The 13,245-nt window shown below is 39.4% G+C and overlaps 1 protein-coding gene across 5 annotated transcripts in view; it reads right to left on the bottom strand.

Moving 5' to 3' along the window:
* armc8 (armadillo repeat containing 8) overlaps positions 1-13,245 on the bottom strand; it is a 103,036-nt gene that overhangs the window by 73,122 nt on the left and 16,669 nt on the right. For all 5 annotated transcript variants that reach the window (XM_048598676.1, XM_048598674.1, XM_048598675.1 and 2 more), the window contains 5 exons: positions 12,222-12,298; positions 11,304-11,375; positions 8,417-8,559; positions 4,768-4,865; positions 4,319-4,411 (listed from right to left, as the gene is read on the bottom strand). In XM_048598676.1, the coding sequence (XP_048454633.1) occupies positions 4,319-4,411; positions 4,768-4,865; positions 8,417-8,559; positions 11,304-11,375; positions 12,222-12,298 (483 nt within the window). The remainder of the gene's footprint in view (positions 1-4,318; positions 4,412-4,767; positions 4,866-8,416; positions 8,560-11,303; positions 11,376-12,221; positions 12,299-13,245) is intronic.

The following is a 13,245-nucleotide window of genomic DNA, read 5'->3' as shown; positions in this document are numbered from 1 at the left end:
AATTGTGGAGGCATTGGTGGCGATCTTTCAGGAATCACTGGAGTCAGGGAGGGTCCCAGAGGACTGGAAAATTGCTAATGTAACACTTCTCTTTAAGAAGGGAGGGAGGCAGAAGTCAGCAAACTGTGGGCCAGTTAGCCTGACCTCGGTCATCAGTAAGATTTTAGAGTTCGTTATTAAGGATGATATTGCGGAGTACTTGGAAGTGCATGGTAAAATAGGGCTGAGTCAGCACAACTTCATCAAGGGGAGGTCATGTCTGAAAAATCTGGTTGAAGTCTTTGAGGAGGAAGCAAGCAAGTTAAATAAAGGATAGCCGGAGGATATAATCTATTTGGGTATCCAGAAAGACTTTGACAAACTGCCACACAGGCGGCTGCTAAATAAGAGCCCATGGTGTTAGGGACAAAGTACTGGCATGGATAGAGGATTGGCTGACTAGTAGAAGGCAGAGAGTGGTGATAAAGCAGTCATTTACATATGGCAGCGAGTAGTGGAGTTCAGCAGAAGTCAGTGCTGGGAGCACAACTATTCACGTTATACATTAACAATGTGGATGAAGAAAATGAGGGCATTCTTGCAGATGACACAAAGATAAATGGATGGATAGCTTTGAGGAAGCAAGGAGGCTGCAGAAGGACTTGAACAGGCTAGGAGAGTGGGTGAAGTGGTGGCAGGATGAATACAATGTGGGGAAGTGTGAAGTTATGCACTTTGGTAGGAAGATTAGAAGTGTAGACTATTTTCTAAATGAGGAAAGGCTTCACAAATCTGAAGCACAAAACGAGACTTGGGAATCCTAGTTCAGGATTCTCTTAAGGTCAACATGCAAGTTCAATTGGCAGTTAGGAAGGCAAACGTAAATGTTAACATTCATTTCAAGAGAGTGAGAATACAAGAGCAGGAATGAATGGCTGAGGCTGCATAAAGGCTCTGGTCAGACCACATTTGCAATGATATGAGAAGCTTTGGGAAGGATGGATGTCCTGGCGTTGGTGGAGGTCCAGAAAAGGTTCATGAGAATGATACCAGGATACAAGGTTGATCATGTGAGGAGTTGTTGAGGACTCTGGGTCTGTACTGAATCAAGTGTAGAAGGATTGGGGTGCGTGTACGTGTACCGTGCTGGGGGGGGATGTTTCCACTAGTAGGAGAGACTGGAACCCTGGGGCACAGCCTCAGAGTCAAGAAACAACCCTTTAGAACTGAGAAGAGGAAGAATTTCTTCAGCCAGAGAGTGGTTTAATCTGTGGAGCTCATTGCTGCTGAGGGCTGTGGAGACCAAGTCGTTGAGACAGGGATAGATAGGCTCTTGATTAGTAAAAGGTATCAAGGATTAAAGGGAGAAGACAAATTGAGAAACATAGCAGCCACAATCAAATGGCAGAGCAGGCCCAATGGGCCAAATGGTCTCATTCTGCTCCTCTATCTTATGGTCCAGTAATCCTACTAGACCCAAAACAACTACTCTACTTTCTCTCCAACTATTTCTGCTTGTGTTTCAGCTTCTTTTATATTCCCTATACTAGCCAGCCAAGCACCATCCGACATAAATTTCAGCTCGCTTAGCCTGTACCGCCTTCCTCCATTATTTAAGTCTTAACATATTTATTTCCAAATTCTTGTCATAACTAACAAACCAGCCAGTGATCTTCAGACTATACAAACTAAGTCCTGTGTGTTAGCATGTGCCTTTTTTTTTCTGGTTCTTTTTGCACACCCTCTCTCTCTCCACTTTGCATATTGGCAGCAGAAACTTTTGGGTCCTCAGCTCAAATCTTCTCCTTCAACGTGTTAGACCTCTGCACACTTTCAAAAACATCCTCAAACTTGACATTATCTACTGTGTCTTGGATCATGTTCTCACACTCCATCATTGCCACTTCTGAAATGCCTGAAGACATTTACAAAGTCAATTTATAGTAGCTACTGTTAAAAACAGCTTCAATGCAATTGAGGGTAGTAGAGGGTCGAGAGTGGTAGGAGTGTTTGCCTGGTCCAAGGGCTTCTCAGATTCAAGTCAACACAGTTCATAAACTTCAATTCAGAGATCTCACATAAACTGAAGGTTATAGTGAGAGGAGAAACAACTGATTATTTTAAAAGCACGACTACAAGCAATTTATAATCCCACAAAAATTAGAAGTTCCTGTGTGAGCAACTAATCAGACAGGATAGTTGCAGCAAATCCTCTAGTAGCAAACGAACCTGGTACTTCCTTAACATTTTCAGATACCAACAGCACTAGGAACTTGCTAAAGAAAGAATCATAGAATCTCTACAGTGCAGAGACGGACCATTTGACCCATCAAGTCTACACTGACCCTCTGAAGAACATCCCAATCAAACCCAGTGCCCTACCCTATCCCTGTAATCTCATACTTACCACGGCTTATCCACCTACTCTGCACATCCCTGGGCACTGTGGACAATTTAACACAGCCAACCTACCTAACCTGCAATAACAAGGTGTAGAGCTGGATGAACACAGCAGGCCAAGCAGCATCTTAGGAGCAGGAAGCCTTCCTGTTCCTAAGATGCTGCTTGGCCTGCTGTGTTTATCCAGCTCTACACCTTGTTATCTCAGATTTTCCAGCATCTGCAGTTCCTACTATCTCTACCTGACCTGCACATCTTTGGACTGTGGGAGGAAACCAGAGCACACGACAGAAACCCACACATACAGGGGAAACATGCAAATGCACACAGTCATCCAAGGGTGGAGTCAAACCCAGGTTCCTCGCAGTTTCCAGTTCTGGGGATAAACTGACCACTGTTGTCCAATATGAACCCACTGATTCCCACAGCTCCTGGACTATACATCCTTGCACCCTACTTCCTGTAAAGACTCCATTCCATTCTCCCAGCTCCTCCATCTCCATCGCAAATGTTCCAATAAGGCCAACTTTACAAGGGAGCCACCGAAATGTCCATCTTCTTCCTCAACTGAGGATTTCCCAGCTCCGTTGTTGACAGGGTCCCTCAACCGGGTCCGACCCATCTCCTGCACTTCCGCCCTCACCCCTTCTCTTCCCTGCCGCAACAGCGATAGAGTTCCCCTTATCCTTACCTATCAGCATCCAAGTTCAGCAAGATGTCACCACCAGACACATATTGCCCTCACCCCACTCGTCCACCTTCCACAGGAACCGTTCCCACTGGGACACCCTGGTCCACTATTCCTTCACTCCCAACAACCCCCCCACAGCCCACAGTACCTTCCTCTGCAACTATCCAAGGGGTAACATCTGCCCATTTACCTCCTCCTTCCCCAGTATCCAAGGGCCCTAACATACCTTCCAGGTGAAGCAGCACTTTACATGCACTTCCTAGAATCTAGTCTATTGCATTCGCAGCTCACAATGTAGCCTCCTCTACACTGGGGAAACAAAGCATAGACTGGGTGACCGCTTTGCAGAACATCTACATTCTGCCTGCAAAAAAGACCCTGAGACTTCAGTTGCCTGCCACTTTAACACACCACCCTGTTCCCTGGCCAACATCTTTGTCTCAGGCTTGCTGCAGTGTTCCAGCGAAGCTCAACGCAAGCTGGAAGAACAGCACCTCAATGTCCACTTGGGATCCTGCAGCCCTCTGTCCTCAATTTCAAGTTCAATAATTTTAGGGCCTGAACACTCCCATGTCCCAGCCCCCTACCCCATGCACCAGCCTTGTCATCACATAGTCTGCTATTACACACTACCTATTGTTAGCGACTAACAGCTATTCACCCTCCTAGCCAGATCATTATCCACCCTTTTGTCTGTCCAACTATTCTTCTCTCTCTTTGGGCTCTATCCCCACTTACTATTCACCCCTTACCCCCTCTCCCCACCCTACTTTCTGCACATAAACCAACATTTTCCTTGCTACTATCAGTTCTGAGGAAGGGTCACTGGACTCGAAACAATAACTCTGATTTCTCTTCACAGATGCTGCCAGATCTGCTGAGCTATTCCAGCAACTTGTGTTTTATAAGTGGCATCTTTTTGTGTTGACTTTTGAATCCTATAGCTGATTAACTACTTAATGTAACAATAAGTCTTTATTTTTAACTTTCTGAATTAATACATGGATGACTTTATCTCCACACAAAGCCAGCAAAAATACAGGGATAAAAAGAGCTTTTACCAAAAACCATTCATTGACTTTAAACACGTTTGTTTAAAGCCAACCCCTGATCTGATAAACATTCTTCTGTCTGCTAAAGTTAAGGAGATCAGTCACCTGATAATATTTTAGGAAACCACAATATGCCAGCAAAGGTTTATTGTGTCTCTACAACCAAAATGTATTAGTTCCATTTAAAGCGTCTTACCTTGCAACAATGGGAGAAAATCTGACAGATATACTCCTGTGTATATCGAGACCTACTGAGCAAGGACATGAGATGTGGAACCACAGTAACATCCTGAGGACAGTATTAAAACAACAGTTAAGATAAGAAATGATTGAATCTCCTAAAACTTCCAACATATTAAATTTTGAATGCGTGCATCTTCTCCCATTCCCTCCAGATTCTCATTCCTTGGCAGCCTCCCCTCAGAAACCATATACAGCTAAGAAGCAGGCAAGAGTTTTGTTGCCATGGAAACACGTGGCAACATGAGAAAAGCTCTCTGAAGTCTCCAATCCAATGAAGCCTTACTCCATATGGGGAGGTATAATTGACAAAATGAACAGAGACGAGCAGAAGGGAGTGAAAAACAGAAACAGGAGATAAAACAACTAATAAACCTAGTCCTGTGTCTGAGGCTTTGTACTTACTGTATAAAGCACCTCCACTGGTGTCACAGGACTTGTTAATATTGTGCGAAGACATCGAAGGCAAGCCTCTATAAACTTCAGGTCTGGAAGGAGGAGACCTAATTCAGGATTGGAGAATGAAAGAAGGATTTATTACAATCAATGATTTACAATATTTCAACCCAGCAATAATTACCAATTAACTATTTATAAGAAGAGGTGATGACTTAAGGTTCAAATCAAATTTCTTATGCAAGTATATGAATGTGCAGAATATGGTTAATAAGGTTGCTGAGATGTACGTGTAGTTGGCCAATCTAGAACATTATATTGTGGTTATATCTGGCTTAAAATAGGGTGGAAGTAGGCACTAAATACTGCCACATACAAGGTGTTCCTGGAAGGAAAGAAAGTCAGTGAGGTTTGCAACAATAATTAAAGAGAACATTAGTATTCGTGAAGAGAATGCTCCATGGACATAATCTACTTGGTATAGCTAAGAACTATTAGTTACAATTACAATACTGTATGTAGCTTAGATCAACAGCTAGTAGCAAAGATATGAAGGAACCAATGTGATAGGAAATTATAATTGTGCAAGAACTATATAATCAGAATGACAATTTTGATTTTCCTAGTTTCAACTGGGATAGTAATACAGCAAAGGGCAGAAAGGGGGAAGTTTATGAAGTTCAGGAGAATGTCCTAAATTAGTGTGCTTCTTGCCAAATGAGGAAGAAAATACTGGTAGATCTGATTCTGGGGAATATGGTGGGCCAAGTGGATCAAATGTCATTGGGGTGTATTTAGGGAACAATGATCATTAGATTTAGGTTCACAATAGAAAAGGACAAGGTGCAACCTAGAGTAAGAATTATTAACTGGAGGAGGGGCAACTTCAACAGGATGAGAACAGATCCACCTAAGTAAACTGGACTCAAAGTTTGTCAGAAAAACCTGTAACTGAACTTTCTCTTCTAAAGAGGAGAAGGTTTGAGTATAGTCGAGGTCCTTTCCCACGAAGGAGAAAGATAGGACGAACAAATCCGAACTCATGGTTGATGAAATGAAGTAGAACAGAAAATGTGTGTACATAACAGAGTTTGAGTAGATATTACAATGAGAACCAGGCTGAGTAAAAAAATGTTCAGAATAGAAGTAAGAAATGAAATGAGAAAAGCAAAGGGAAAATATGCAAGGAGTCTATCTATAAGGGAATCAAAATCTTCTACAGGTGTATAAATAGCAAAAGGGTAGCAAAAGGAGGAGCAGAGCAGATTAGGAACAAAAGGCATAGGTTATGGCTGAACCGAGAAAGAACTTGCCCAAATTATAGTTAAAGGGGAATTAACCGAGATGCTGAATGGGCTAAACATTAATGATAGAAGGTATTGGATAGTCTGATTGTCCTTAAAGTTGGTAAGAAACCAGGGTCAGATGTGATACTTCCCTCCATATACTCCACGCAAGAATGGAAATTGTGAGGAACTAGCCATAATCTTCCACCCCTTCTTAGATACTAGGATTGTTTTCAAAGGATTGGAGAAGTCCAAATGTTTCAAATTTGTTCAAAAATGGTTGGAAAGATAGCATAACAACTCAGTTTCACCACAATGGTGGAAAGGTTTTTAGAAACAATAAATTATAACAATCTCAACAGTAACTTGGACAAATATTAATTAATTAAGGAAAGACAACATAAGGTTGTTAAGATCTAATTATGTTTAACCAACTTGCTTGAAAGTTTGGATGAGGTAACAGAGACAATTGATAAGGGTACTGTGCTGGACATGGACTTCCAAAAGGCATTTGATAAGTATGAATAAAACATTGCATACATAGCTCAAGCCATGGAAAACGGATAGTGGCAGCATCGAAACAAATTTGGCTGAATGACAAGAAACAAAGGTATACAGGTCCAAACACACTACAAGGAGATATGTAGTGGGGTTCCCAGTTTTTGGACTACTTGTTTTTGTGGCAATTATTAATGCCCTATACTTTGATGCACAGGGCACAATTTCAAAAATTTGAGAAACTAAAAATCTTGAAAGTATTGTGAATGCCAAATCGACAGTGGCATACGTCTAAATGATTTAGGCAATATTGTGGAGCAGGCAGACAAGTAACAGACGAAACAACATAGAAACATGGAAAGTGATTAATTTTAGTAGAAAGAACAAGGGCAGACAATATAACTTAAACTATACGATTCTAAAGTAGATGCAGGAAAAGAGTTGCCTGGTAGCAAATATGCACACATCACATGGAGTTTGAGAAAGTGGCTAATAAACCAAACAGCATCCTGTGCGTTATAAATAAAAGCAGAGCACAATAGCAAGAAATTCATAATGAATTTGCATAAAACCCTGGCTCAGCATCAACTGCAGTATTGTGTCAAACTTGGAGTAACACAGAGGCTGCAAAAAAGATTCCTGGGTATGGATCATGGGATGAGGTTCAGCTACATTGATAGTTTGAGAAAACTGGCTTCTTTTTATTCCTTGGAGAAAAACAAAGTCAGGAGATCTGATCAAAATGATAAGGGATAAAAACAAACAGAAATTGCTGGAAAAACTTAGCAGGTTTGGCAGCATCTGTGGAAAGAAACCAGAGTTAATGTTTCGGGTCCAGTGACCCTTCCTCAGAACAGTCACTGGACCCAAAACGTTTAGTCTAATTTCTCTCCAGATATGCTGCCAGACCTGAAGAGTTTTTCCAGAAATTTCTGTTTTTGTTTTTATCTGATTTCCAGCATCTGCAGTTCTTTTGCTATTTTTAAAAAAATATATAAAGGGATCTAGGTAAAGTGGCATGGGGAAATTGCTCCCTTTGGCAGAAGGATCAAATCATAGGAAATTCAGTTCAAGTGATTAACAGAGGCATCCCTGACAGGAGGGAAGTCTTTTATACATGGCGTGGTTAAGATCTAGAATGCCCTCCATGACAGAATATTTTAGGCTGATTTGATTGAAGCCTCCAAAAGAGAATCAAGTAATTATCTGAAGTGAAACATTTGCAGGACATTTGTGGAGAAAAGATAGGGAAGTGGGATCAGGTGACACACTCATCCAAGGAGTCAGCATAGATACAATAAGTTGAATAGCCTCTTCCAGTAAACATTCCATGACAATTTATAAAAAGATCTAGGTTAATCCTTGTAATAAAATCCTCAGCAGCTCACCAAACCTTCAAGAGTAATTAGGATTAGCTAAAAAGCGCTTGGCTTACCTAACCCTATGAAGGATGAAAAAAAAAATGGTATTCAATATCTTCTACAATTTTAGTCATGTCTCATTAAGATGTGCACCAACAGCTTTCCATTAACTTAATTAAACGGTTATTCATCATGTTGTTGACTTGGGAAATATCAACAAGCGTTTGACTTGAAACATTTCACAGCTAAGATTGAGAGTTATGCAGTTCCTTATGCTACATTCAGAAATTTAGTCCAACAGGAATTAGTGAACAAAATCAAAAACAGAAATCCTGGCTATTCATGCCTCCAAACTAGCCTAGGATGCTATAGTAAGCTAACCATGATGAATATACAGGCCAAATTTGGGATTGTTCTGATCTAGATGACTCAATGCTATATGATAAGAGCCACTAAACAAATTGACATGATACTCACTCAACTTGAATACACATTCCTTCAAAATAATAGTACCTTGCAGTAATGCTGGAATTATGTGGCAGTCTAACAAAGACTTGACATTATTTTCAGTGCCCATTGCAAGACTTCCTAAAACTACTGCACATTCGGTTTTAAGTTCTACAGTTGAAGTCTCTTGTTGTAGAAGGTAAAGTAATCTGCAAAAGCAAAAAAGCATTTCAACATGTATTTAAATTCAAGTTAAAGTCAAAAACATTGTTCAATTTTCAAACCATATCTAAAGTTACTCGAGCAGATTTCTCCAAATGGCCAGATATAACTCTTTTAGAACCAACAGGAACTTTTGGGGAGATGATAGGATAGTAGGGAATGTCACTGGACCAGGAATTCAGAGACACAGGCTAATGGCCTGGGCAGACTGGTTCAAATCTCACCAGGACAGCTGGTGGCATTTAAATTCAAGGAATAAAATCCAGAATTGGAAGCTAGCAATTGTGACTACAAAACTATAGATCGTTATTAAAACCTATCCTCAGGTCCTTACCTGGCCTACCTAATGTGACTCCAGATCCAAGCAATTGGTTAACTCTTGACTTACCTCTGAAATGGCTTCGTAAACCACTCAGTTCAAGGACAATTAGTAACAGGCAACAAATGCAGGCCTTGCCAGAAATGTCCTAATTCCAGCAAAGGTGTAAAAATCCTGCAAATATTAATATTTTCATTTGGCCAAAGTTTGTAATCAAAATGTAAACCAAGAGTTGAAATCACAAAAGACAGTTTTATATTTGCTCCTTATGTCACCAGAGGTCACTGTTACTAAAACTGTGACACATATTTCATTTGTGAATTAATCATTGTTTCAGAATAATTAATTGTAGCTAGTGTGCCATATTCCACAATGAGATGTAAAATGTTGGCATTCAAGGCATTTCACATTTGTGAAAGAATCCTAATGGTCCATGTAACAACCTACATACAACACACCAGAATGAAAATATTAACTTTGCTTATTAACACTGCCTACTTCTCTTCATAGAAAGTCAAATCACAAATGAAACAGCAATTCAAATTTTACAAAAATTCCCACTTTGCCACATTACTTATCTTGCTTAATGCAACTTTTTGAAAATTATATTTTTACTGCAGAAGCAACTGGGCTATCAGGGTGTTCTCTAAAAATGCACTATCAGAAATGTTTTACCCCCCGGCACAAATGACTACAGAAACTGAAAGTTGAGTTTCCAAGACTAAAGCATGTCAAAACAGAAAGGGGTCAACATTTACTTCTGTTAAATTTGGAAACATTGAAATCCACCAACACCCAGTACTTTGCTATCACAGAGTTCCATTTGCCACTTGTTCCCTCCCCCCAAAAGCAATGCAAAAGTAACCAAAGGTTCTTGCACAGACACATGGAGCCGAACAGCTGCCTTCTATGGTGTACTTGTCTACGAATCTATCCAGGAGATTTGCACCTGGGCAAATTTGATTTCAGCATGGAGCGGCTGGTAAGCACAAAGACTCTGCATATTTTGGCCAAAAGTCAAGAGTCAAGAGTCAACTCTTAGGTAAGATCAGTCATTATGCTAGTACATACAGTAATTGATGCTGATGCTGGTGAAAGGAATAGTGTTCTCTATTGGCCTCCTCTATTACCAAAAGTTCTTAGTAACACAGAATGAGCATCAGTAATGAACCCACTTTTCTACTCGACCCAAATTACATATCCCCCACAGAAAACACAAAGGATTTTGTGAAGATAATTTGGACATGTCCCTTCCTCAAAACATTTTATTAGAAAGTGAAATTACTAACCTGCCCCAAATTAATTTATGCTCTGGAGCTATGAAGCCTTATACACACACAAGGACTTGTTCCTAATATTACTGAGTTATTGAGTTAAATATTTCCATACCTTGGTAGTGGTATATATTAGAAGGTTAACTGGTAATTTATTTGAACTTAAGATAAACTACTCTAACTAGTTGAGGAATCCAAGACAGAGCCTAAAACTTTTAGGTCAAAATGGGTTAAATCCTGGAAGTCCCTTCCAAGGGCATCGTGGGTCAACCTACAGCACATGGACAGCAGTGGTTCAAGAAGGCAGCTCACCACCACCTTCTCAAGTACAATTAAAGATGGGCATTAAATGCTGGCCAGCCAGCAACACCTACTTCCCACGAATTAATAAAAAAATTAGCATGAAATTACAACCAGGCTTTTCAGGAGTGCAGTCAGTTAACAATTCTACCGCTGTACACACAAATAAAAAAAAAACTGTCATTTTGGAGTTCTTTCCATAACCAACAGACTACAACTAGTGAAGCACAACACTGTTGTACTGTAGGAAAGACAGTAGCTAATTTTCACAGAGCAAATGCTCCTAAGTGGCAATATGGTAATGAATAGATAATCTGCTTCTGTGATGATGACTCAAGGACTAAATATTAGTCAGGACACCAGGGATAACTGCCTACTCTTCTTCCAAGTAATGCAAGACAGGACATAAAAGACCCCAAAAGGGTAGACAAGGACTCTGATTAACAGCTCATCTAAAAGATAGCATCTCTGACAGTGAAGCACTCCATCCGTACTGCACTAGTGTGTCAGCCAAGATTGTTGTACTCAAATCCCAGAATCGGACTCAGAATTTACAACTTTTTGACGCAGAGGTGAGTGTGCTACAAACTGGACCATGGCTAACTTAGGTCTGTAGAAGTCTGTCACGCTCTTCTGCAAATGATCACTAATGTTGGGCAAATTTCTGATTTTGAGTGAGTTCTGTTAATCAAATGTATTAAGGGGTAATGGGCAAACGTGGGTATAATGGACTTCGCTTCCAGATCCGTCATGCTCTCACTGAATGACAGAAGGGACTGCAGGACTTTTCCTGTTCTTATGATTCTACCATGGAAAAAGAATTAAACTATTACAATACCTTGGTACTGCTCCCAGGACAATCAGATTAGCTTTTTGTTTGTTATTTCCAATTACAGCATTCTTCATGTCACTGCGCAAAAAAAAGTAAAGCACAAACACAAAATGATCACTGAAAACAAAGTGTTTTGATAGTTCAGCACTTCATTTGAATGTAAAAGATTTTGTTTCCATAATTTATGCATCTGGATACTCTAATCTCAATGTTGGTGAAGCCAATTATAAACTAATAATCTCTTGACCACTTGGGAACCTCATCAATCTTCACTCGTGTATTTTAAAGCCAATTGCTGTCTCTGCTTCAAGGTGACATCAGCTTCATGAATGACCTGTGTAGTGCTTGGTCAGGTTCCTAGCTACTTTTTTTGTAAAAAAAAAGGGTCACTCCAATACATTTTGTTGAGTTAACATTGTAAATTCTCAGCTCCTCTTACATTTCATGGAACTAACTCATTCCACTCAAAACAAGCCAAATAAAACTACATTGCAGCCAAACTTGCCCTGGCTAAACACTAATTCTTTTGAAATGATACCTTCAGTCACTATTTTCAAGACTATAATATTATATACATTTGTATTTATGAATTATCATTGAAATCATTGTTTAAATATAGTACACTCAGTACTTTAAACCAAAAGTGTGTTGGTTTTTAAACAAAAATCGCAGAATTGTGGTTTTCAATTAAAGTTTAGAAATGCTTTTGTAACTATTTCCATACATCCAGTTACATGCAGAGAACAAAGTATCTTTGATTGCTCATTCATTCCTGGAATATAAAAGACTAGGAAATATTTATTACCTTCATTAACTACAGTCTTTGGACTGATTAGAGACACAAGCCCCTGTAATCTGGCAATTGCAATGAATTTTAGATAAGGATCAGAAGACATAGAACACATATCCTCATACAGTACTTACATAACACCTTGCAACACCTTCTGGGGGTCAGGATCAAAGAGCCGGTCAACATAATGACGACTGCTGGCTGTAACTTCCTAAAGAGAATGCAGTGCTTAAATTAATGATTGCATTTTTCAGAAATAGCATTCCTGCTGTTAGTAACCAATGAAATCATCAAGGTCAATCTGACGGATAGCATTAATATACTACCCAAAATGCATGAGGTTTTGTGTTGTTTATTACATAAAGAGTTCAAAAGCAAGAAAAACTATAAAGGCAATAGTTTTATTTGTAAAATGGTGCACTATCATTCTTATCTAAACTAGGATTACCCAATAGAAGCTGTTGTCACAGTTGTGACTGTGGTAATGCACTACCTAATTTCAAATGGAAAATGCCTTACACAAAATGTTGGTCATTTTTCTTCTGTACATTTATTTAACAAATATCTACGTTTAGTGAAAACCTCATCTTTTATAATCTTACTGTTTCAAAGTTTGCAATTCTGGCCTTGAGTTTATCATACACTGCATTTACTGCAACTTCAAAATTGACTATTGCTGACTTGCATACAGGTGCCAGATCATAAGTTCTCAACATGCTTTCCTTTTGTCACATTGTGCCTTGTTGAACTGATTGTTGGATTTGTTTTTTCTGGTATATGGAACTTATTCCGATCGGTCAAACTATGTATTGAGAAAAGCTATCAGTATTGCTGGTGTTTCCATGATATCTATTTATTCATGGTAAACAGCATTTTAACAGAAATAAGTGATCACACACAATAATCAAAAGGTATCACAATATCACAGAAATGCACGAAAATTAAACAGCATGTGCACCATACAAATATAAGCACTGAGGTTACATGTCCAATGACAGTCTCTATAACTCTCATTTATGAATCAAAACTACAATTAGCCCCATATGGATTCCCAATTTGCCCACTAATGACTGACTAATATATTGGACAACGCTGTACTCTACTTTATCTCTGCATTAGATAAACATATTAATACTGTCAAAACTATGGTCTCAGATG

Source organism: Rhincodon typus, chromosome 7, assembly GCF_021869965.1.
Source record: "Rhincodon typus isolate 14 chromosome 7, sRhiTyp1.1, whole genome shotgun sequence".
In the NCBI taxonomy this organism is placed as follows: Eukaryota; Metazoa; Chordata; class Chondrichthyes; order Orectolobiformes; family Rhincodontidae; genus Rhincodon; species Rhincodon typus.
This window is presented reverse-complemented; position numbering and strand designations above follow the sequence as displayed.